General features: G+C 39.2%; 2 protein-coding genes across 3 annotated transcripts in view; one reads left to right on the top strand and one right to left on the bottom strand.

Moving 5' to 3' along the window:
• The window catches only part of PPAT (phosphoribosyl pyrophosphate amidotransferase), a gene marked incomplete at its 5' end in the record, with an annotated part of 53,866 nt that overhangs the window by 4,915 nt on the left and 21,891 nt on the right, over positions 1 to 27,060 (top strand). The gene's annotated exons all lie outside the window — the stretch shown is intronic.
• Positions 2,270 to 27,060, bottom strand: LOC309671222 (zinc finger and SCAN domain-containing protein 20-like; the record flags this gene model as incomplete). The annotated part of the gene is made up of 10 exons (XM_082482427.1): positions 2,270 to 2,395; positions 3,838 to 4,028; positions 5,123 to 5,188; positions 6,604 to 7,005; positions 7,716 to 7,787; positions 10,930 to 11,016; positions 16,304 to 16,393; positions 17,433 to 17,870; positions 21,076 to 21,159; positions 26,673 to 27,060. 10 exons carry the CDS (start codon positions 27,058 to 27,060, stop codon positions 2,270 to 2,272), a joined length of 1,944 nt encoding a protein of 647 aa, XP_082338553.1.

Genomic DNA, 27,060 nt, shown 5'->3' with positions numbered 1-27,060 from the left:
CAATTCTGCCAGTTGGTTAATCACTTGGCCACATGAGTGATTGTGCCAATACAAAGGAGACCTTGCTGCAGGAGAAAGAACAAAGGGTGAGAGTCTGGAGGGAGCATCTTTTAAACTGACAGTGATGCTGATAGTGCTTGTGGATCCACCAACAATGCAAGCATCTGCTCCCTGAAGCTCATTCTTGTGTTTTCCCAAATATAGTTTGGTCTACCAGGAAATAATCTAAATGGTGCATTCAGAGGACTTTCCAGGGTAACAGCCCTATCAAAGACGTGTAAAGTGACCCATTCATCTCAGTGAGTGAGTGTGCTTCAGAGAAGAATGGAACTTTTTAATACAGGTCAGAGCGGTGATTGCTCCATTTATCTGCCACATCTCAAAAAATTCAGTATAGGCATTTGCAAACTGGGGAGGAAACAGATTTTCCCTCACAGTAATCTGAATGGCCCCCTGGTACAGATTTGAGGAGGGAGAAAAGCAAAGAATTCTGTTTATTATGGGACTGATACTCTTGCCATCATTGCTTGGTGTTGGTTTTGATTTTTAAGCTAGATCATTTTCATGATATAATTTATATTAAGATTCCTGAGCAGTTACATGGAAACAACTTGGGTCTGGCCTTTCTGCTAAAAAGGAACCATGTTGTGGGTCTCCGTCTAAGTGGGCCTCTCTGCCCAAACTCTTTCCATCTTATAGTAGTGTTCTCACATATAACCATTTAGCATGTGTCAGACAGTGTCCCAAGTTCCATTTAACTTGCCAATAAATGTGCCTAAACTAAATGTTGTGTGACTGTAATAAATGTAAACCTGTGATCAGAGCAGAGCCACAGCACAAGCTCAAGTGGATATAAAAATACACTGTAAGGATGAGTGATTAACTAATGCTATTTTTGAAGGAACTTTTTTTGAGAAGTCCTTCCCCCTAGCAACATTCGATTTAGCCCAGGAGATGCTGTCAAAAGGAGACAGACCATAGCTTTAGACAATGTGAATTCTAAATGTGCAACATTTATGTTATTTTGTCTCTAAGCAAAAAGTGATGTGGAATTTTAACTACAACTGCAATGAAGAAAGATTGTCTTGATGCCAGTTTGATTTATCTATCTCAGCATTCTACATATTCAAGTAAATTGTTATCTGTTGTTGTCGGAGTAGCACATAAATATTAGATGATGCCAAATGCCCCATGCACCTGACGTCTCTTACCATCTTTAACCAAAAATAAATGTGAAGAGCAGGAAAGGAGGAGAGAACTTTCTGACAAAATAATTACAAAAAAGCAAGCTATGCTTTGCTAGTCACAAAGCACAACAGAAGTGGAATCCCCCACAAATGGAAGTCCACCTGCTTTGGACATTTGTTTGTCAGGTAAATTCCACTCTGTGGAAAGTTTTCTGAGAAAAAAAAAACAACAAACCTTTTACTTGGAAAGCCACTTGTGGTTTTTTTTTTAATGTCAGTTCTTGCTTCATGTCTACCCTCTAGTGCTGATATGAACAGTTTCCAAGTAGAGATTACAAGTGTGCTCTGCAGTTCTCTGCTCTGACCTACTAAGAATTTCGGCAGTCTTTTGCCTCTGCTTTTGTGCACTTCTCTCCTGAACAACAGCATTTAAAACCAGATACATATTTCTTGAAATATCTGCTTATTTTAATGAATAAGTCTTTATTTTTTTATTTTCTGGAAGAAGAAAAAGGGTGTTTTTTGGACGTTGTACTGAATGACCTGAAAGTTTTGGAAAGATTGGGATCCTTGTGCATCACTCAGAATTTTAAGTTCAGTTTGTCTTCTTTGCAGTGCTAACTGCCTCCCTCAGGTTAGCCTTTCTTCTGGGAGGGCAGTCACACTGCAACAAAAACAACCTTTGAGCTGCTCCAAGTCAGGGCTAGCACAGCTGAGAACTTCCTGGGCTGCTTCAACACACACAGAAAACCATTTGATTTTTTTTTTTCCCCACCTTGGGCTAGTCTTGTGTCAGGTTAGTGAGCTGAACTGGTTTATAGGGGAACCAGCAAGCATCAGATTGCTCAGAGTAGCATGGAGAAAAAGGGATCTTCTTGTTGCAGTGAGTCATCAAATCAGCTTCAGCTGCTTTGTGCAACTTCAGCCTTGCACTCATGTAAGAAAGCAGGTAGAGCAGAACATACAAGTGATCCATGTTATTTTCAGTACAGTTATTTTTGAAACTTAATTTAAATCTAAATGAAACTAAACTGTTTAAATGTACTATAGCGGATTAGGGTTGGATCACACATTCTTCCGGTTCACATGTGGAAGGAGTAACCTGTGGTTTTAGTGCCGCTAGGAATGGCGAGGTCTTCAGCTGGGTCAGCGTGTTCTAGAAGGATACCTGACTGTGCTGCGATGGCAGAGACAGATCCCTTGTTCTCCTACCAAAGCCAGCAGTTCTGTATGCAACTAATGCAACACATGCAAGTTCAAGGATGTATCTTTGAACCGACTCATTGCAAAGAGAGAAGAATGATTTTAAACCAATGATGATAATAGTATTACAAGCCAAAGAAGGTTTATACTGAGAAGCCAATGCAAAATGTGAAAAGTGGTATATAAGCATACACTGGAACAACTGTATGTCTGTGTCCCTGTATAAATGAATATGATAAAAAAACCTATGATTTTCTAGGGATCTTCCTCTGATGTCTCAGAATTATTTAAAAAATGCTAGTCAAATGGCAGATAAGATCTAATTTGGTGGAAATTCTTTACCTTCATAATGTCTCTCATAAAAGAAAATAATTAACATAGAGCAGGAAGCAAAGCACTATATCCAGTAATTTTTTTGTGTAAGATTTTGTGAAGAGGGACTTGGGTGGAATTTAGGCCTCCGTGTGTAAAAAAAAAAACTGGTGTCTCTTGCTGCTGCAGTAAGGACTTGACTACTTGATTTCAGTTGTGCCCTTGTGTGTGCCCAGAACTGACCTAGCTTTGGCAGGGCTGTGCAGGTCTATGCCCAGACATGACTGAGATCCAGAAATGAGCTGTTCTGCTTGAATACACTGAAAGGAAAACCCTGGAAACAACATGCCTCACAATCTCAAAATTAAGTAGTGGCTAGGAGGATTTTGCAGAGTAATGGCTAGTTATGGCATGGCATTTGTCACTTACCAGGTCATTGTTCCCTGCACTGTTTCTATGTTTTCTGTACTTCATTTCGTTACTGGACAAGGCAGACCCCTTGCTCGGTACAGAACAGGGACCAAAACCCATGTCTGCCCCTTCTAGGTGGGCATCAACTTTGTGTACTTTCTTTCTGGCTCACTGAATTCTCCAGTTCATTGCTGCACAGCACCATCTGCACCTCCACCACCCCAGCATAGGCAGGTGGCGAGGCCAGGAGGAGGGTAAATGCTGATGAAGGAATGAAGTGTTGAGTTTTTCCCACCAGCCTTGCCTAACCAAAAAGAATGGCTTCTACTGTGGTTAATTGCAGAGGACTAACTTGCTAGGAAGGTTATAGAGATGGTAATTGGAAATGGCAGGATGAAATTTTAACTTCACATGTTTCCTTTGATCAGTCAAAGTTATTTCCTTTCAATTAGGCCTGTTAATTGTGGCATGTAGGTGAGCCAAAACATGTAGCCTCTGTAGGTTATATCTTTTATTAGACTAACTGATGTCACTGCTAAAAGCTCATAGTTAAGGATTATGATGGGAACTCATACCTAGTTTAAATGACTGAAGGTGAGCAAATTAAAGGGCAGCAACCACATATTCATGTGTGTGACCTACGCTCATAAATAAGTCTATTTAATTTCTTACAATCTGAGAGAATCTCTGCATGCTAATTTCATAGAAAGTTCATTAAACCCACCTGTTGTATGGCTGATGGATCAGCATACGGCTGTGTTGTGTTGAGGTCTTGCATTTCTTCCTGCTTACAAAGCCTTTCTAACAGTAACTTTTTGCCTTCTGTTACTGTGTGCACTCTCTCTGTTAATAGTTTTTGGAAGTGGAGTATGGTGTTTTCAGAAGCACTTTTCTTAAGTGGAACAGGTGACACCTCTGTGGATGAAAGCAAAGTATGTAGTTAGAGTGCACAGGTCAATGAACTGCTGCCACTGAAGTTCAGCACATACTAGATTTTCCTAATGCTGTCCTTCTGTTACACTCTTTTGGCAGGCATTGCCTGGTGTTGTGTAAGGGGTCATTGTATAACGGCAGGTAGGAATGAAGCAGTCCTTGTAAAAATCACTCATATTTGAAACTTTCAGCTTTGCCTAACTACTGCATTCTGCAAGATGTACTTATCTCATAAGCAATAAATGAAAGTATATTTAATCACATAGAGTCGGTCCTGTTAGTACAGTTTGTGATGGTGTACTGTGCAGGTTGAATTCAGAAATGTGGTATTTGTATCTCTTTGTGTTCATCTGTCTGTAGATAAGACATCGTTTTAGTATTAAAAATAGGGGGGAGCCTCCTAAAAACTAAGTTTGTCATCCCTTATTGTTGGACTATTTGATTATTTAGGGCCTGGCAATTCAGCCAGGAAGAAAAATAAAACTCCTGACCTTCCCTGTATCAGATTGCATGCTGCATATTTCCATCCATCCCTAAATTTTTCTCTCTCAGTGATTCTATACCATGTCTTCTTTTAGGAATAGCTTTCTTAACCTATTTTCTCTTTTACAACATGTTAGACATTACATGTTAGACATTATATTTCTAAACATGTTTCTAAACATCTCATTTACTGACACATTATAATGTGAGGAAACCACAACCATTACTGTGTGATATTGTCCCTACTTTCCTCTGAGCAACACAGGTAATTAAGACATCTTATTTTTAAAATCTTTTTATCTTTTCCTTGCACTTGATTCTTATAAATCAAAGTATTTCCTGATGTTTACCTCATTTATACCAGGGATGAGGATTGAAATAAAGAAATTGCAGTTTTTCTTATGCCCACATTTTTATCAGGACTCTTGTTTTGCAGATTGTTGAGGGTGAGAGAGAAGGTTTGCAGCTTGGTGTTAAGTTTTAGGATTTATTTAAAAAAAAAAAGCAACAAACTGTTTGAGTACTGGAAACTAGAATCTGGCATCCCATTTACCAGCAGTGTATAGATGCTTTAAAAAGTCAGGGGTTCTTACCATCATTCCATGGTTTTCTCTTGATACCCAAGGATCCTGTGTTTGCTGTAACATCTCCCACTGAAACTTAGAAGAGAAAAGCAAAGTGACTATTTTGTAGAGATTCTCAAAGCACAGTCAGTCACATACCAAAAAGCTCTATCCTACAAAAGCAAATGCATTGGGACAAATGACCCGGAGCAATGAGAACCTTCTAGAAAAGTTAGGTGCTGGGTTGGCACACAAAATCAAGGTGGAGACACATTTATTTGGCAGATGCCTCGGGCAGCTTATTAACTAAAGCTTTTCTGAAAGGTTATTGTTTTACTGTCTCCTGCATCAGCATTCACAGCACAGATTATACAGTCATTTTCCAGCATGCTAAAACGTAAAACAGCCAGGTTGGCTCAAATATCCGTGGTGTTGACAAATTCCATTCATGGAGAGCGGAAATGAGCAGCAATATCTTCAGTTTCTGGATTTGAAATGTCTGTCTTAAGAATGTGATTGAGCACAAGAATGAGGCATGTGAGAAACAGTGGTGTCATCCCATGACTGTGTGGATGTTATTCCAGCCTCAACTAATGGCACTACTGTGGACACCGCATTAGGGCTCTGACTCATGAGTGAGGACAGCTGGCTTAAGGATGGCTCTAGCAGTTTCTGCTCAAGCTGTCCACCTGGCCTCTGCTGCAGAAATGGTTCAAGTCCACAACTAACATTTGTGACGTTGCAAATTATTATCTAACATATTGAGAAAAATCAGAATTAGTTCTGGTTTACCACAACTCACTGAGCATTAAGCTGCAGTGGTTAAGTTGCTTCTACAAGAGCAACTGATCTGCCTGGAGTGGGGGCAGGTGCCTCTGAGAGCTGGAGCAGTTGGCCAGTCACGAGAACAGACACAAGGTTAGATGTGTTCCTAGATGAGAGGTCTTTTGATACTAAAATAGAAGCAAACTGTATTTAGGAAACTGATTCTGCTTTAGCAAAATAATTTAATAATTACAAGTGCTCAAATAAATATCACTGCCCTGGATTTTTCTCTCTCTTGACTGTGGTGTGAATTGAATTAATGAAGTTTGCTTTTTTGGAGTCCTTGCACTTGGCTTGATTGTTACAGATTTCTGCAGTTCTAACTGATATGGTCTTGCAGCTATCTATCCATAATACTTTACATGCCTGATTGATCACCTCTAAAACCTGTGATGCTTTCTAGCACCATTTCACTGTATCTCACTTAAGCTTTCAAAAGCACAAAGATTCTCTAATAACATTTAACACTTCAGGTGTTTTCACATTTTGTTAACGTTCTCACTTCCAAACTCCTCCAAAAACCATTTCTGTTCACTGAGCATTGCCTGCTTGACCATGCAGATACAGGTTCTTCAATTATTTTCCCTCCCCATTCTGGCTGTATATTTCACCCCTACAGCATGGGTCAACAGGCAACTTTAAGTTTTATTTTAAGCACTTTATCTCATCACTGAAGTTTTTAGTACCTGATAGGAGACTTGAACTTTCACATCTCCAGCTCGAGGGACCCAGAGGCTGTCTTCTTAAGATACAGTCAACTTCATCATAAAATCTCATTTTTCTCCTGGGATTACCAAGATGGTCATTTTCCTTCTGCAGTGCGCGGTATTCATATTTTAGGTTCTTGTACTTTGTGCGACATTGTTTCCAGTCTCTGTCTATACCACGTTTCATTAACCTTCTGGCAATTTCCTCAAATATTTCTTTATTTCTTGTGGCCCCTTCAAGCATTTGTTGTATCTTTTCATCTGACCATATGTTTATCAGAGCTCTGACTTCATTATCACTCCAGTGTTTTCCTGCTCCAGTATCATTAACTGTAATAACTTTAAAGTGATTTTGTGTTTCTTCTAAGGGAATATGATTGTCTGAAAATATAAATGAAACAACAACTGAGTATTGCTGGATATACATACATTAAAGTGTAATTGTAGCTAACAAGTTGGTAACAAGCTGAAGGATTAATTAATGTTTATAATCTCTTGTTATGAAAATCTTTTAAATTTGCAATGTTAATATCCATACGTGATAATATTTCGATTAAGTATGTAAAATATGTAGCAAGTTAAATCTGTTGTTTCCCCAAGGCATCTAAAATTCCACATTTTTTTAGTCTGATTTTGTTGCTGTTGTTGTCAAATTAAATACAGACGTATATGAGGGCTATATGCAGGAGAGCAACAGGTGTTAAGCTTTAAAAGCAACAATATATCAGCAGTGATAAGAAAATGGCTTTCCAGTATGGTTTCAAATTAGAATGTCAAAGCAAAATATCATACAAATGAAAATGCTACTGGGGATTCAATAGAAGAAAAAAAATCTTACCTACATACTCAGAAGTAAGCAGATGCTGCTCATCAGATAAGTATAGAATGCAAAGTTGAACTACAGTATTAATGCAAGTTTTGCTCATGTCAGGGAATGAAACAAATTGTTAAGTTTAGTCATAAAGCTACACTGGAGTCAGAAGTAGAAAAGTAGAGTTGTGTTTACAGTAGTGACCTGGTTGCTCCAGCTTTATAACTGAAATTACAATGCGATTTTGTTTCAGAATAAACGCATGGAAATTAATACTCACCTGTCCCAACTATCCGTTTTGCTATTGGTGTACAAGATCTGTCTTCTGAGGTAGTGCTTATAGAATCATCATCTATAGAAACACAGTTTTAAATGAAATAGACTTGGACTTTGGCAAGTAAATTGCTAATATTATTGTCATAGTCTGCAGGTAACACCTATCTTCAATTAAAAATGTCATAACCCCTTAGTCTAAACCATTAGTTATAACAAGTCTTCTGCCACGTGCCTACCTAAATCAAATTATTTATTGGCATTTCTCATGAGCCCTCTCTTTCTTTCTGCCCATGCATTCCCCCAAACGTAGCTGTGGACGCAACACAAATTTAAGATACTTGATTAAACACCTAGGTGTAAATGGGTGGTTTGTATCTCACGTAAGCTCATTTGCATAACATGTTTGTACACCTCGATTAGCACAGGTGTGCCTTCCAGATGTGGGTAGGGCAGGCTTGGGGAGGCTTCAGTGCCATTTGTAAGGGAATGAGTCTGTGGATTCACTCCTGCCAAACAGGGCTTGGACTGCAGCCCTTCCCTTCGTGGGCCCACACAAGCTGTCATGAAATGAGCAGGGACTTGGGCCCTAAAAGACCACTGTCCCCCTCTCAAGTTTAGAACCTGTGCAGGTGGTTCGGATGTGATGAGGAGTGAGAAGCACAGGCAACTGCGGCAGACCTGCATTGCAGTGTGACTTCGAAAGAAACTGCAAAGAGACCTTTGCTCCTTATTCCTACCTGTTCTCCTCTATTCAGGACTCCTTTTTACCACAAAAAAAAAAAAAAAAAAAAAAAAGTGGTTTCAAGTCCGTTCTCATAAGCTACCATGGTGGGTTTCAAAGCTGAGCTCTGAGACATGCCTTTCCCTGCTCCCGGGAGAGAGGGCAGGAAGGGGTGCTAGGCTTTGGGGGGAAGGTTGCATGCTTTTGCCTTCCTGTAGCAGACAGCTATGTTTATTTGCTTTTGGGTGAAAGGCTAATCTCAGATACCGAGATCTTTAGCCTCCGCTTAAATTGCACTTTCTGTATGTAGGGATGGCTGTATCCGAAACTATTCTATGTGGCTTAAATGACAAAACAGGGAAGACAGAAGAACAATATTCTCTCAAAATTCCATCCCTAACAGGATAGAACCATCATTATGTTATTTTTCTGCATGTCTACACGCCAGGGTTGTTTTTTTGTTTCTGCAGAGCTGAGGCTACAATAACTTCGCACTCTTTCACAGCATAAAAATCTATTTCTTTCAGAAGTAAAATTCAGGAGCCCTCAGAATTCTTGAAATCATCTATGGACATACAAACCCAGCTCTGCTGACTCTGGGCTCATTTCCTCATGCTTGGACTTCTGAGGCTGAAAGTTCACTTCTTGTGTGGAATTACTTTTTGGGTTGGGAAGGAGACAAAGACTAGTTCTCATCATTTTGGTAGGGGATGTCACAGGCCAATTAAATAAATAATACAGTTTTCAGTAAATAGAAGTAATTATTCCTGATAAATTTTGAAAAACTGAGTGCATAGTTTAGACTGTTAGAAATAAGAGATTGTTGGTAAATAAGTGGTTCATTTGATGTGCTTTCTGTAATGGTACTTGCTAACGTACACAGAGTAGTACTTTATAACTTGCTTTCTCTTAAGTGATTTGGCAAATACTTGGTTTCATAAGCCATATGCAAGAAAAAAATTTATACCTATGGAAAACTTAGAATCAGAAATTATAGTCTCAAGCATATGTGTGTGATTTACTTGGGATACTAGGAAAGAAGTGGTTTTTCATAAATAGGCTACCCCATAACTCTTAAAAAAATTCTTGCATCTTCCTATTGGAAATACAACCTTGGGCCAAAATGGAGCAGTAGGTCTACTCCTGGGCTCTTGAGTGATTTTTTTTTTTTTTATACTATTACCAAAAAACTCCCATAGCTTTCATTTATGTGCTCATTGTCTCAACCATGCTGGCTCTCTAATTTCTTTCTGCCTTGGGCAACGGCACTTGTGTACTGCTGACTTGCATGATTACTATCCTCAATTGGGTATTACATGACAGGAACAGGGAATTTGTGTGTATAAGGCAGTCAGTTGATTTGCATGACATTTTATCCTGTGTCATTGTGTATGAACTCTTCTCTTTGCATTAGTGTGACCTCGCTATCTCTCTGAACTTCCAGGGACACGGCTTTACTTTATCCTTAATGTAACTTCTGTTTCTGTGTGTCATTGCTGTGATGGCATTGCTCTGATATTGTCCTCAGTGCCATATTCCTTACAGTTGTCTTTCATAATCAAGATCAGCCTATGCAAACAGTTGTAAAAGCTGTGTTGGATAGGCTGTCTCAACACCCAAACTCCAGATAGCATAATGGCTGAGACGGAGGCTCTTGCCTGGATCACAGAAATACTGATGCATACATTAGAAATATTCTTATGGTAGGAACGTTCAGTGTAAAAGGGCAAAGAATTGTTGTTCACAGAATTGTTATAATAGAATTTTTTATTCTTTCCATTAACTTATGTGTGTAAACAGCACTACTGTAAAGTATATTTTGATCCAGGATGTCAGGTCAGTAGATTTCAATGTCATCGTTATTTCCTCTGATGCCTTTTTTTATGACATTCCATGGTTTCTATGCTCATTTATTCCAGAAGATTAATATCCCTACTGTATTCTAATGTTAAATTTCAATGTTTTTAATAAAACAAATCTTCTCCTGAATACTTGTCATTGAACGTATGACTCCTACATATTGCTGAAGCTCTGATTTCAGTTTAACTTGTAAAATAATTCAGAATATCTATGGCAATTGTTTGATAGTGAATAGACTGAAATTAAATGCACTGTCATGAAGTAGTTTGAAAAAACAGACAAGGCATAAAATGTTTGGTGTTTCTGAGACAGCTATTTAGATCTCCAGTTTATCCTCTCTAGCAATTGTGTATGAAAAAGAACAGTGTTTGTGTCACAACCAAATGCAGACTTACCACATCTAGCATAATAAGGAGTATGTTGTCTGGGACAATAAGATCTTGTTATTAATTGAGGGAAGGAAAAACAAGTGTTTATGCATTTTTGCACTATGAAATCAAACAAAAATCAGATTTTATCATAACCTAGAAGTAGAACAAGTATAATGTGCAGGAATAACATATGAACCTTAGAAACCTGTAGTTCCCAGTAAAGTAGAATGTGCTGTTATAGCCATCAAGACACAGACTTGACCTACCTATGTCAATTGTCTCCTTCTTTATTTGTGTAGCTTCCAGAGCTGCCGGCGTGGAGTTGGCAAAGTCCCCCTCATCTTCAAGGATTTCTAAAAAAAAAATAAAAATTTACAGAGTTCTTATTAACTAAACAGGTCTTGATTTATGTCTTGAGGATAACTTCAGAAAGCCATTAGTGATAACTATTGTTAAAGATTTCATCTCTTAATACATCAGAGCTGCCATCAAAGCTGTCCAAAGAAATAGGACAAGAGGTAATGGTTTTAAACTAAAAATGCTAAGATTTAGACTAGATATAAGGGAGAAATTTTTTTATAATAGGGGTGGTGAAACACTGGCACGGGTTGTCCAGAGAGGTGGCAGATGCCCCATCCCTGGAAACATTCGAGGTCAGGTTGGACGGGGCTCTGAGCAACCTGATCTAGTTGAAGATGTCCCTGCTCATTGCTGGGGGGTTGGGCTAGATGGCCTTTAAAGGTCCCTTCCAACCCAAACTATTCTATGATTCTGTTTTCTCTGTAGTAGTGGGCTTAAGAGCAGAGTGTGCGCACTTATATATTAAAATAAATCCAGAATACCATGGAATGGCTGCATAATATAAATTTATGGATTAAATGTGCAAATGCTTAAGTTATTTAAATCTTTGTCAGAATTTGTAGAATGGTTTGCTGATCGTGGTTGTAAGCTTTGTAGTAACTGGTGAACCTCTGTGCAGCAGAACAGGCAAGATGGTGACTTTCATAAGGGGTGCTTCAATACGTACTGAAATTATTGACAGAGAACCAAGCCACTGATGCCAAGAGTCACTGAATTAGCCCCCGAAGGGGCAAGGGTCCTGACATTGCATCAGGGTGCTGTGCCTGGATGACTGATCTGCAAGGCTGCCTGCCTGCGTGATAAAGACAAAGTACTAAATGCCTGTCCTCAGAGCATCCCCCCTGCTGTGGCTTGGCGGGTGGACAGAAGAGGCAGGGTGACAGAGGTGTCCCTGGGCTCCCCTCCATGGGGAGGAGAGCTCTGCTCCTCTGCCATTGGCCTGCTGGTGTTTAAGGGAGAAATCCACCCCTCCACCCTGGGATGGACGGACAGATGGACAGGTGGATGATGCAAGTGGTCTTTCCAGTCCTCATTTCCAGGTGAGGACACTGCTGTACAGAGATTAAATGGTGAAGGCCACACTGCAGATCGATGACAGCAGTTTCTGGCTCCCAGCCTATTCTCAGTCCATTCAGGAATATTGCCCCTAAACATTGAGCAATAAAGCATAATCTAGAGCCATTTTATTAAAAATTACCCCCCAAATCAATACGGCCTTGTTTGCATGAGACATTCTTTATGATGTGACCATCATCATGTGCCTTTTTTTTTTTTTCTTTTCTTGGCGAACCAAGAATGTGGGTAGGGAGCCTGGCTTTTTTTCTATGCCACTGTTCACAGTTTTTGGAGGGAGGGCACAAGGAGAACAAGACTGAGCCAAACAGAACAAACCATCGACAGTTTCTGGCACGGATAAAACACAGTGGCTCTGTCCACATTGTTTAGTGAAGCTATAGACGTTTGCCAGCAAATATGTTTAATCTCTACTTTGTGTTTGAAGTGTTGCTCACAAGGCTACCAGAGCAATGCTGTCGCAGTCTTTCCTTTTACCCGCTCAAACTGATACAAGCTCTGTTCTCTTTTGGCACTCTGTCACTATCACTATTTATGCTGTTTCCTGGCTCCTGAGGCAAGATTAGTAATTTGTCTCCTAATCCCTACTCTCATGTGTGTCTTGTATAGTATAAAAGAGGAGTGGGGAATGTCAAAGCTAGGGAGAATTTTTCAGTGTGTGGCCTGCGTTTACTCTCGCAACAGCTTGCAGAGTTGCTGCCCTCTCTCATGCAGATCTATGAGACTGGATGCAGACAGCTTTGGATGCACAGTTAGGAGTTCATGTCCGCAGCTCGAGTATGCCTTGGGCTAAGCCAGTGAATAATCAAGAACTTTTCCTTTGCACTTCTCTGAAACGCTACTTCACACCAGTCTGGGGTGATGTGTTAAAACCTTACCTTTTGACTTTATATCTGTACATTTTAAAATTCCAAGCACACAGCAGTAAGTGTTCAAGCCAACCTAAGTGCCTGAGTATGTACTGACTTAAGATCTTAACTTCAAACAACAAATTTTTAAAAAGCCCTTGTTTAGGCATGTATCTTGGCAGTGTCATGACTTATTCCAGATTTGTTCTGAGAGGGACATATAGTGAAGTATGTGGGGCACCCAAAATCCTAAAAAATAATGTCAAGAAAAGTAATTTGTTTAAAACAAAATACTTGCTATAGATATTTTTTAAGAACATCAGGCTACTGGCATTCCTTAGAATCTTGTTTTCATCTCCACTGTTGTTCCCTGGCACTTCAGGTTTAATCAAACACCTATAAAAAAAAAGTTTGTGGTCGTTGCAAAGTCTGACATGTGGGGAATGTACATGTACATGGAGTTTGAATTGACTGATTACCACCTGTGATAACTAAAGTAATTGGCTCTTCTTAACAGATTTCTGGAATTAAGTGTCCTTAAAAGTGATCCTGTCAAATAGAAAACATCAGTCAAAATGGCTAAATTAAGGTTTTATTTCCAGATTGATTTAATATGGGTATCTTTTACCAGAAAAGACAAAATTTTACAGAGACCCTAGCCTTTCCCAGGCTGCTTTTGTTAAAAACTACCTGGGTTTGTGATTGCTGTGATGCTCTTGCACCCTCTGCAGGCCATTCTGCTGACAAAGCTCTTCCAGGGCAGCGCTGCCAGAGAAATTGCAGTAAACTGTTACAGTCTGTAGAAGAACGTGTAAGGATTTATTTACCTCTGTCTTTTCCTTTTTGGGTAGGAATTTGCTGCTCTTTGAGGAGCAAATACATGTGGGCAGAGGAGAAAAACAATACCATGAAACATCAAATAACTAAGTATTTTCCTGAAACTGGTACATTTGTCTTTTGACTAATACCACCTTATTTTTTTCCTTACTAGAGTATGGCAAACCTGATTGGACCATTTATAAAGATTGGCAGTGGTGACCATGGTACTGTGGTTAATAACTCAGATCCACGTGTAAGATCGTGAGAAGCACATGCACTTCTAAGGGAGCTTCTGCACCTCTGCACGTTCATGCAGCTGCAATTGCCAGAAAGCAGATGTTTGCCCAGGCTAGCTAGTATATATCTAGACAAGTGTATATATAACTCTGACTGCAAAGTACATTAACTCCATGTACTAATTAAAAAGATGCCTTGACACAGGTGAACAGAATTTCTAAATTCTTATCTATGTCAAATTTTTTTTTTACAATTTTTTAAGGCACGAGCCATGCTTATTGAGACAGTTTTCCACAACAGTTCTATTGAATATGGAGTAGTCCTTAAGAAGTCACATCCTAAAGGCTATCAATTGTCAGACATCTACTGATATCAAAGAACCAATGTCATATGGTATCCCTGCCTGACTGCCTTTTTTGCTATGTATCAGCAAGTAAATTTATGAATAGAGGTACATACAATCCCTTTACTTACCAGTCTCACACTTTGAATTTATTTGAACTGTCTAGGAAAGGCATGTACCATAATTAGAGAATAAATGGTCTCCATGATATAGTAATGTAAAAAGTGTGCATCTTTTCTCTGCTTTATACAATACCTAATTATGTTACCATTAATAAAATTAAAGTCTAGGTGTTTTTTACCACCTGTGATAAAATGTTTTCAGTCTGTATTGTTCATTTGGGAATGAGGGAAAGAATTCTGGAAACTGAAACTGCATCTCTTCACGATGGAGTGCTGTGGTTTTGCCTGTTTTCCCCCCCCAGAAGTTTGAATAGTTGCCTTTAGAGTGAATAGGCTGAGCCAGAGATGCTTGTGAAACTCCTGCTATTTTAATCTTTCCCTACAATATCAGATTGCAATTACAATTACCAGAAACAAACAAAATAGGCAGTTAAAATACATATATTTGACAAGGGAAATGGTAACCAAGGTAAGCTACAGGTGTCTAGCACCTAACACTTATCCTAAAGGAATGCTAAAGTGTCAAAAATGAGTACACAGAACTTTACTAAAAGTATCCAGTTTACTTTATCTTAAATAAATCATTCAGATGATTGTAGTCCAAAAAGTTACAATATTACATAGCTGCAGACAGTTGCAAACTATGTTAGTTGACAGTTTAGTGCTGAATCTATGTATTATTATAGTGTCTGTGTATATGTAGTAATTTTATTTGTTGATGGGGAGCAATGGAATTTGATGCATTTACAAATGCTTTTAATTGGATCCCACAAAGTACTATTTGTGATTTCTTACATATTTTGACTTTCTCAGAATGAGGTCCCTATAGGCAATGCACTTCTCATGGCAATATGTTTCTCCCTAATGAATGCCTCAAGTGCCTATGGTAATCTGGTAAAAGGGCAGTTATATATTTCTGTGTTATTAAATTTAAATTAATAAATGTAATTGCTCTTGAATGGTAAAACAAGAATACTACTGTCCAGTATATCTCAAATTACCTCTCATGAAGATCCATGGCTTTACTTACTTGTCATAGCTGTTTCTTTCGCTATCCGGCAGAGATGCCAGATTCTCTGGAGGAGTATTTACAGTAACATCATCAGTTAGAAGATTTTTAATTTGACATTAAAATCTTCCAAGATCATGTCAGACCATTTTAAATTCTGTAAGACTACTCCTTAACGCCTAATTTTGACCGTATTCTGCCTTATGCTACCGAAAGAGATCATGAGGTCTTCTGCTGTGGACAGTCAAGCCCATTAGCTTTCACTTTCATATGTCTCCAGCTGAGACACTTCCCATGAAAGTTATGCTTTCAGGTGTAAACCATTTTTTTTTGTAAAGAAGGTGTGACCTTCATATTCAGTGCTAGTAGTGATGCTCTTAAATGAAGTTTTCATCCCCTGACATGAGAGTTTACACAGTTATATCAAATACTGATCACATTATATTGTGAAAAAGAGAATGCCGTATTAGTTTATGCACAGGAGACTAAACAATTCTAATCCTTGGGAAGATACAGTTAAAGTACATGCAGTAATACAATGCGCGCAACTTGCTTAGACCAGTAGTTTCTTCTTTACATCCTGGGTCATGAATCTTTGAAAAGATTACTTACTAGGCTGTTTTAATCAAATTTAGCAGAGCATTGTAAACATGCACGTATGCCTGTATTTATTGAAAGTGTGGTTATCACTATGATGTTATCTCCTGCTTAAAAGTTTTTAGGAATGTGCATTTTCTAAACATCACTACAATGCAGGCTTATTTTAGAAATCCATCTTAACTAACTAAATTTAGTGTAGTATGTAAAATAGAAGACTTTTCAGTTTACCTGAGTCAGAGACTTTCTTTATATCAGCAACCTGTAGGTCTTCTGACATATTACTAACAGAGTCCTCTTCACCTGTGTCTCCAGGCATTTCTGCGTAAATAATGCTACGTTAATTAGGGCACCACATTTGTTTACTACATAAGAACAGCTGTGCTGTGTCAAATCAAAAGATCCATCCAACCTAGGATGCTCCTTATGCCAGCAGGCAGCAGTAGATGCATTAGCAAAGAGCCTAGATAGGGCAACTGAAGAGTGAATAATCCCCCAAAATGCTCTCGTAGTTTTCAGACAGAGACAGTCTTTGTGTTATATTTTTCTTGACTTCTTCCGTTACTTTACTAACTTCTAGTCTTATATTTGGCCACTGTAATATCATCCCCTGTGTATGACTCTTACTGTGTAATAAAGAGTTTTATGTTTAACTCTGTTCTTAAACAACAGGCCTGTTTCTGGTTGTACATAGCAATAAAAAATGTTTTTGCTCCTGGGTAGTATAGGTTCATCAGTCTACTCTAATTCTGCATTAATCCATCTATTACCATCCATCTATTATTCATCAATAACCACACAAAAATAAAGGCAAGCTCTGCTAGCATTCATGATGCTATTCCTTTTGCTATTTGCACAACAGTTGTCTCACTATTCTGAGAGTCTTGCTCCAAAGGCCAGTAAAATAAGCCTACCAGGGCCATAAGAGAAAGACAGTTTAAATGTTAATTTTTTAACTAATGTCTATAACTGCAGACTTCTTTTGCTCAATGTCTCTTTATTTTTCCAGTAACACAGTCTGGCCATCCCTCTCATCTATTTTTTTAGCTAAGCTGGAAACAGTCGCTTGTGCCATGATTTTGACTGGAATGATCTCTCTGTATCACTTCATCTTATCCTACATCTTCATTCTTTTTTTCTTCTTTTTGTTTCTCAATTCTATTAAAAAAAAAGAATCAATCAAAGATTACCTTATAATGTAAAGTGAACAACTGGACAAAACAGTAAATTTCCATTCAGTGTTTCCTCGCCCCAGCAAATTGGTTAATCTAGCTGGTTGCTTTTTTTTTTGTTCTCTTAAGGTCTCTCTAGCGCTGGAAGACTAAAAATTTTAAATTACGTATGGGTATGAAGTACTTACCTATGGAGTCCTTTTCTGATTTTGCTTCTGTCCATTCTGGAGGCCTCTCACTTTCATCATTATCTGATTTACTTGCTTGTTCCATGGTGCTGTGCCCCAGAATAGCATCCAGTTCGTTAAAAAATTTCATACTTTTACTTGTACTCCCTGAGTCTTGGGCACTTTTTACACTCTTGTATTCATGTTTCAGGTTTTTATATTTTGTCCTGCACTGCTTCCAGTCCCTGTCAATTCCAAACTTTTGAAGTCTAGCAGCAACCTGTTCAAATATTCTTTTATTTCTCACTGTCCCCTCCAGTTGTTGCTGGATATTTTTGTCTGACCATATGCGTATCAAAGCTCTGACTTCATTAACAGTCCAGTGTTTTCCTCCTTCATTTGCTACTGTTGGAATAAAAGCCGTCGTTTTGGAAGCCTCTATTGGTGCTGTTGGATTACCTGCATCATGTGGGGTAGGGGAGAGACACAGACACATGTTACTTGCATTGTATGGTTGGGGTGGGGAAAGGACAGAGGGAATGAGAATGAAGTATGCTATTTCCTAATGACTTGTCTCTCCAGAGAAAGATGGAGCAGAGGTGGCATTAAAATCAAGCTGTCGGTTATTAATTTCTCAGCATTTTTGTTAATTCTGACATCATTTTTGCCTTCTCTTGAAAACCGATATTAAGATAGCGCATGTACATTTAGTTGACCTAAGAGGAACATATCTGTCTTCTGTGCCCTAATACACTGAACTTTTACTTGTAACACCTTTGAGAATAACTGATGAGCTGTTTTGTCGTTCAGCATGGAGAGATTTAAACTGGGTAGGGATCTGAAAAATCCAGTCCTTAACTCTTAGTAAAGCTCCCTTTTGTGGGGAGCTGAGGAATGGAGACTTTTGCCTTAAGTCACACAAGAATATTTGTGTGATAACGAACCCAGTTCTCATAGTACAGAACCTTGCCCTTTCTCAGTGGAGGTCAATCAAAATATTTGTTTTTTTTAACTGAAAATTAAAGTTTGAGTTGTCTTACTCTGCAGAACTAATATATTTTTTATTTTGTCCAGTCTTCAACTTTATTTTTTAATATCAGGAGGTAGAGGATGCTATGCATTTACTTAAAACACTGATATATGATCTCTTGCAGTTTTTTAATGTTTCCTTTTTTCTAATTATGAATTCGCTTTAAGATTTCATTTTGATGATCAAATTAGTTTGGAAAGTGATTTCTCATGCATTTGCTAAATCTTTGCAAAAATAGCTATTTAAAAAAAAAAAAACAACAACACAATTCCAGTGCTTCATCAAAGAGAGCAAACATGAAAGTGCACAGTAACTGACACAGTTTTTTGCAATCATACTGAAGTGATAAATGTTTTTGCCAGTGTCTTATTCTAAAAGGGCAAGCCAGGTTATGGGGGTTGGATACTTTATAGTCACTGAGCTTTGTGTGATGGCAAAAATATCTGGCTTTTGCTTGTACATACAGCTTCAGTCGAGCATACTTGTGTATAACCTGTCTGGGGACAATCTTGTCCTAGATAGAGGCATTTTTGCTAGTCTCTGTAATTCATGCTAGTTGTGGAAAAGATGTACTAACAGATACCAGTTTTTGCCCTGTTAGTCCCATGTTAATTGGGACTCTGCAGCAGCCAGCTCACTGATACTCTGTTGAGGAAGGTAATTTTCAGGTGACATATCTATTATGCTTTCTTCATTTCTCCCCGAGTGAGTGAAAGAAAATGGTGGTTTACAGGTGAACGCAACTGTAGGAATTGCCACAGTTGACAAGTGCCAACATCAGATAGGTTTGATGTAGTCTCTGCTCAGTGTGACCGGGAGTACTTCAACTATGTGTATTTCCAGAGTGGTTTGTTCTTCACTACCAGAGAGTGCCACAGAGAGACCAGAGAGAAAACGCCCAGGGCAAGAAAAGAGGAAGAAGGATGCGGAAGGTGCTCCCTGCACTTCCCAGTCAAAACCACAGAGTAAGCAGCAGTTGGGGGGGAATAAGGATTCTTTAGTTCTTGTGCAGACCAATATTTCTCAATAATAAGTTCATTTGCAACTGAGCTCACTTTCAATTGTGGATATTAGTTCGAACGAGTTCTAGTGATTCAGTGCGCTGCTCATTCATTCTGCTGCATGCAGAGTGGAAAACGGTAGCTCTGTTTGTTCCTCATTCCCTTTAAAAAACTGTGATTCAAAATCTCTTACCCACAAGCACCGCTTTGAAACAAAGTTGTTACGGTCACTGTGAAAATTTTCCTTATGTCTCAAATGTATTTTACATTTTGTTTAAAAAAATGTTAAGGCAGGATATACATTATTTTTTGATATGAAAGATGTGTTTATGCTGTACTTGATTTTTTTCTAAGCTTCCTCAAAATGAGAAATCTGCTGAAGTGAAACCAAAATCTTAAGCAATATAGATACAAAGGGATCAACATGTTTCTTTCATTGGTTTCTGAAATAGTGTCTGAAATCTAAAAACTAAGAGAGGCACTAGGGGAACACATTTTAGTATCAGTGCATACCTGAAAGCCCATGCAATTGAAGTTATTTTGCTGGCTTTATAGAAAGCAGCTTTCTCAAAATTGAAGAATTTTTTTTAGCAGCCCAAATAAATCTGCATGGCAGTGTGTTGCAAGAACGCTGAGTAACTGTGACATATTCTTGCAAAATTTGATGCAGATACGTCATGCAAGAAAAGTTTTGTTTATATATATGTCCATATAATTCCATGTGAGATTCTTGTCTCTTTAATTTCTTATTATGACAGGCGAGAGGGGTGTAGTGCATAATGTAAAAGCCGTAGGTTTAGCTGGGGCCTTGTTTTCTCCCTGAATATGGCACCTTGGAGATGAAAGTTGTTGTAACTGGACTGGAATGTGTGCTAGGGCATAGAGGGTATGTAAAAAATGGAAAGAGCACGCAGGAAATTCAGGATAGTGGTGCTGTTCATCCATGCAAGGAATCAGCTCATCGGTTGCCTAATTCTGCCAAAAAGGTGTTCAGGTCTCTCCACTCCCTTTAGCAACTCCTTGAAGGGGCTCCCACCCAGGATCTTCTTCCTCTTTCTGGCTTTCCAGATTTGTGCCTCTGCTCTGTAATGACTTTTCTGAGCAAAACTACTATAGTAGGGCAATTTCCAAATGTTGTATGGTTGGTTAGACTAAAGCATTGCTGACCACCTCTTGTTTGGAGAGAGGATACGGTTGCTTTGAAGACCACTGCAAATCTGGATTGCTCAGTGGGACAGGTCTCACCTCTGCATATCTCTCCTGGCTCAGACCATCACTCACGCAGCATTTCAGCAGAAATTACATGAGTTAGGAAAGTCCACACTACCATTTGGCATACTTCCCACTAGCATTTAACAAATTTAATGTGGTTAATATGATTAAGCTATAGCATGGGATGTGTTTTGAATGTGAACAGTGGTCATGCAGATGTTACATCAGATACAGTGGTCAGTATCTGGTGATGCATGAGGCTGCCGAGTGCCAAAACTGGGAAGGAGATGGTGCAAAAGTTTGTCTGTTTTAAAGATATGTTGATCAGAAAGAGAATGACAGCGTATTCAAGGTATCAGAAAGTGCTCTGACAGCCATGCTGCTTTGTAGTTTTTGATCTCTCTGCGCCACCATACTATACCTAGTTGAACTGGTCTGACATGGGACATCAAAAGTGGATCTCCTGGAGCATTCTCATCATCTTCTAAAGAAACTGCTATTTTACCTGGGAAGGAAAGATTTTTTAGATGAAAAATAGGTATGGACTAAATTAGCTTAAATTAGTTTAAGTGAAAATGTCCATACACAATGAGAAGATTATTAACTTTGTAATCTCCACACTTAATTTGTACTTAAATTAAATTTAAAATTAATTTGGCCTGTCCTCATAAGGGGACATGAGTTGTAGGACATAAATTAAATTATTTTGTATCTTGCACATGAAGCCTGTTTGAAATGTACTTTAAAATTCTTACTTCTAATGAAGTAAGCCAACTTACTTCTAGTGACTTGTATGCGTTTCTGACTCAGTATTTGTGGTGGATGGTTTGAAAATAGATAATGAAAAGTGAGAGACATACAAATAAAAGTTGACTTTGCACATGGAATCAGGTAACCACAAATCCATTTATGTAACAAAAAGAAAAAAAAACCAAGAAGAATCTTTAGAGAAGAGTATGAAGAAAACAAGAATGTTCTGCGAAGAGTTCTGGAAATCTACAGAATTCATTAATGATATAGGGAAAGCAGGAAAGTATTGTGACTAGAGAACAGATGTATTTGTAGCTGATAGGATTCAATCTAGCTTTCCACAGTATCGTGTTCCTACATTTGTTTAAAAAGCAATATTATAGCAATTGCTATGTAAGTTTAGAAGGCAGCATATATAAGTCAGGTTTGGAATCAGCTTAATATTCACAGAAGACAGACTTTTAAGTTGTTCTGTGGTGATACAACAGGGGTCCGTACTGGTACCAGTACTGTCCAATAGCTTCATCAATGACATAGACAGTGGGATCAAGTGCACCCTCAGCAAGTTTGCAGACAATACGAAGCTGAGTGGTGTGGTTAACACACCTGAGGGATGGGATGCCATCCAGAGGGACCTGGACAAGCTCAAGAAGTAGGCCCATGTGAACCTCAGGAGGTTCAACAAGGCCAAGTGCAGGGGCCTGCAGCTAGGTCAGGGCAACCCCCCCATACCAGTACAGGCTGGGGGATGAAGGGGTTGGGAGCAGCCCTGCCGAGAAGGACTTGGGGGTACTGGCGGATGAAAAGCTGGATGTGATCCGACAATGTGTGCTCACAGCCCAGAAGGCCAGCCATATCCTGAGCTGCATCAGAAGCAGTGTGGCCAGCTTCTGACCCTCTACTCCACTTTGGTGAGACCCCACCTGGAGTACTGCATCCAGCTCTGGAGCCCCCAATATAAGAAGGACGTGGACCTGTTGGAATAGGTCCAGAGGAGGGCTACAAAGATGATCAGAGGGCTGGAGCACCTCTCCTGTGAGGACAGGCTGAGAGAGTTGGGGTTGTTCAGCCTGGAGAAAAGGCGGCTCTGGGGATTATGCGGCTTTTCAGTACTTAAAGGGGGCTTGTAAGAAAGATGAGGACAAACTTTTTAGCAGGGCCTGTTGCAATAGGACAGAGGGTAATGGCTTTAAACTAAAAGAGGGTAGATTTAGACTAGATAAAAGGAAGAAATTCTTTACTGTGAGGGTGGTGAAACACTGGCCCAGGTTGCCCAGAGAGGTGGTGGATGCACCATCCCTGGAAACTTTCCAGGTCAGGTTGGCCGGGGCTCTGAGCAACCTGATCTAGTGGAAGATGTCCCTGCTCACAGCAGGGGTTTGGGCTAGATAGCCTTTAAAGGTCCCTTTCAACCCAAACTATTCTGTGATTCTAAGATTCTAATATGCTGTATTCCATGTACCATGTTGACAGGAGGTTTGAAATGTTGATTCACCGTGCAGGGACTTGAGCTACTGCCAGCTCCAGCCAGGCAGGTCACACAGATCAAAGCTACCTGTTCACAGGTACTGCAGGAGTTCGTCACAAGGAGGAGTTCGTCACAAGGAACAGTAATGAGGTGCGGTTAGGATGTAACCTGGTATCTCTGACGTAGGTGAAACTGAAAACTGTAAAACATTATCCTAAATCCTCCTGACTTTCAGCAAGCCTCAGAATGACTCATAGATGCGGTGGCCTGATCTCCGACTGCTCCCAGCTGTCCTCCTTGCTTCCCTGCCCTGAGTGGCTGCTGCCTGCTGTGGCCAGGCTGCGCGAGGGAGGGAAGGATGGACGCGAGGGAGGGAAGGATGGACGGAGTGCTCCTGCTTCCACCTCCTGCCCCAGGACAGGCATTCCAGCTGCAAAGCAAACTATGGAGAGGGGAAAGAACATCTCTCGGAAGGCTACTGAGTGTGCCTTGGGTACTAGGATGAGCAAGTTGAGTTACATTGTGATATTAGAAAGAAAAAAATATTATTTATAAGTAAATAAGAGCAGTTAACACAAAAAGATGTTAGAATATTTGATGGGGGAAAAAAGCATCTGTTGCGCAAAAAATTACTCAATAAGACTACTGCACACTTATTAAAAAAAATTTGTATATAAAATACTTTAACATGTTTAATGTTAAAGTCCAGACATGAAAAACTGTGTATGAGTGGCATTTTCAAGTTGGCATTTCTGAAGGATCTTTTTGCATTTCTACTAGCTGTCTCAGTTTTGTACCTATGATAATATTGTCATTGCTTCTGCTTGTCACTTCTATTGTCACTTCTGCTCAGACTTGATATTTTTTCTGCATTTGCTCTGGTAAAGTGAAAGGCAAGAAAAGTGGCTAGTGCATTAATATTTAAACCTAAAGAGAGAAATACAAAAGAGTGTAACTTAACATGAATTATTAGGGGCTCTTTACTTTTGTAAATCATGTACTCAACTTCTTAATACTTGATTTAACTTGAAACAATCAAAACTGGTTAACAAAATGGGAAGGTCATTCGTTTGAACTCTAATGTGATACCATTTTTCATAGTGCACTATCACTCCACATGGATTCTCTTGGTTGTTGGTTACTGGGATAATATGCAAACTTAATTTTAGAAGTGAACATGTTGAGTTGTATCTTTTTTAATGATTATTTAAGCTACAACTCTGTGTTTGCCTCTGAAAACATATTTTCAGAGGACAACATGAACATCTCTGGCTTGCATTGCTATATGTGCTTGTGCAAAAAGTGTCTTTCCATGAATAAGCTGCAAATTGGTGTGTGTGTTCCTACCAAGTTTGTCCCAAGACACCTCTCTCTCAGATTTGATTGTGATTTTCAGTATTAATTTCTTCAATTACACTTTCAAAAGAAACAACTCAGGGAAACACTATAGAAATACCATTCAGTCTCATAAAAGTAGTCTCTTTTTTTCCTTCCTTCCCCTTCCTCCCCCTCCCCAGCAATCTCCCAGTAGTTTAAATAATCAAGCAAATCAAATGGAGACATGCTTTGTAGCTTTACATTAAGGATGGATATGAATATTTAGACCGAGGCTAAGCAGAATGGTAAAAATACAGTAATTTCTTTGGGAGCGTGCCCTGTCATGCTTTTTAAACAACAACAACAAAAAAAATAGTACAGCTTCTAGGTTCTTAAAATAAAGTAAGGCATGCACGGTGGACAGGATTATTTGGCACAGGTTTAAGTTTGCTGATAGCGTTTTGACTTCCTACCCAAGTCACAAGGCCAGACATCCTTGGTTCCTCCAGCTCTTGTTTCCTTCAGTGGGAGCCACACCGCCAGATCTGCCCCCACAACAGGACCTGTGAGCATCAGCTGCAGAGCCACAGATGCCATTTTAGCCTTACAAGTGCCCTTGGAATTACTGAGCTGAGCAGACACTGCAGACTCTGACTGCAGTTGGAAAAGAACTGGGCCTCCAGTACAGCATGACTTGCTCAACTTGCATTCTTGAATGAAGAAAGTTAATGTTCTCACTGCTGTTCTCCGTCCCTTGTTACGGACGTCTGCATTCTGCGTAGCTGCAGGACACATTTCTATCTTAGTGTGTTTTCTTTGTGGCTGAGTTACGGTTCTGCGGGAATCTTTGCATTTAAATTCTTACCATTAGTGCTGCATTATTACAATTGGTTGCATTTAATTTTTCTTTATCCATAAAACTTTTTTTTTTTTCTCTAAGGGAAGCACAGAAATGCTTGTGCATTTGAGAGATATACTTAATTATTTCACCTTAAAAAACAGACTGTCCTAATGTTTCAAAATGAGGTGTGTCTCACCCAGGGGTAATTTTTTAAAATATATTCCAGTTTGGGATTCACAACTGAAATTAACCTTTTCCGATTTAAACTTGCTAGAGGTCTAAGGCATCTGAGAATTAGGATTGACAATTGGTGCAAACTACATCAAAGCACAGAGGGTAATCTAAGGGCAGATCCTCTGATGAAGGACACTATTTTAGTTTCATGTAGTCCTCAGAAGTGTAACAGCTTGAATTAGCCTCGGTTCTGCAAGTTTAAAAATAAAAATGGATTCCAATACACAGTGCAGAGAGCACATTACAATATTATAAAATTTTCTTTTTAATTTAAAGTGACTTTGAGAGATTAGAGGCTTTCTGCTAGTGATGACAAATTAAGGTCAAGCTTTTCGTTAAGGTAAACAGTGACAAGAAAAATGGTAATTTCTTTTCCTCAGACCTGTAAAATAGCATTGTAGAGGGAGACGTGGAAGGGTACTAGGGCAAGCTGGATGTTCAGCTCCTTTCTGTGCCTTTGGCAATCTCTCCTGATCCTAAGGTTGAGTTTTTTGTTTTCTTAAAAAAGATTCACAGTCTTAATTAATGTAAATTGCCCCATACTGTGGGAACAAAAGGCTAAGCTTTGCATTTCTCTTTTTAGCCATCTTATTTTGGTACTTTTGGTACTTGACCCTAATGAAATGTTAAGCACTGCTTAAATGCCTATGCAGAGAGGGCTGAATAAAACAAGAGATGCAAATAATTTGGTAAAACACCCTTCAGAATAAAAGCAGTTCTATTAATTTGGTTTGCCTCAGAATAGTCTGATAAACATTTTTGCTTTCCTCACTACATTACAATTTTTGATGAGAAGTTATTAAACATACCTCTTTTTCTCAAATATTTAAGTTGAATTGCTTACAAAATAATTTCATTTACCTTTAGTCATCATACCTAAATTTTCAGTTACAGAGAATTAAGAATAAAAATCCTAAATTTCACTTGTATCAGAATAATGATTTATTAAAAAAAAAAATAAAAAGGCAGTTTCAACCTTTACTTTTATATTTCTTTAAGTTTATATCTGAATTGGAGCTCTACAAAACCCGCTTCCAAAGTACTGCAAACAAATGTCAAAGAAAACAGCTTTTCCTCCTCTAACGTTTCAAGCCAGTGCTGGAGCCTTGGCACCAGCGAGCACTCCCCGAGGCTGCGATACAAGCAGTTAGCATAATTTTGCTAGAATTACGCTGTATTTACAGACTTCGACACTGGTGGGTGCTAACATTTGATTCCCCTGCGCGAGGAGCGCATCAAGTCAGTTCTAACGGCGTTGCCGGGGCTGCGCAACCTCCGCTCCGGCTCCAGCAAACTCGGGCTTGGGGTTTTGTCCCCTCTGGGTTTTAAGCAAAGAGAGAAAAATAGAAGGAAAAACATTTGGGTTTGGGTTGGGTTTGTTTTTTTTTTTTTTTTTTTTTTTTTTTACCTTGCGCGTTCTCTGCTGTGGGGCTTGTGTTCGGCTGCGTCTCAGTCGCAGAACACCTGCCGTTTTCTTCAGCTGCTAATTGTGTGACAGGTTCATATCGCAATATGGCATCCAGATCACGGAAAAACTTCATGGTTTTAGTGACATCCCCAGAGTTGTGGGCATATTTAACCGTTCTGTATTCATACTTCAGATTTTTATACTTTGCACGGCACTGTTTCCAATCCCTGCAAACTCCCAACTCCTGCAACCTTTTAGCAATGTAGATAAAGATCCCTTTATTCCGCAGCGTGCCGTCGAGTTGCTTTCTGATATTTTTTTCCGACCAGACGCTTAAAAAGGCTTTAACCTCCTCCTCAGTCCAATGCTTCCCTGCTCCACTCTCCAT

Source organism: Vanellus vanellus (genome assembly GCF_965231255.1).
Source record: "Vanellus vanellus genome assembly, chromosome: 4".
In the NCBI taxonomy this organism is placed as follows: Eukaryota; Metazoa; Chordata; class Aves; order Charadriiformes; family Charadriidae; genus Vanellus; species Vanellus vanellus.
This window is presented reverse-complemented; position numbering and strand designations above follow the sequence as displayed.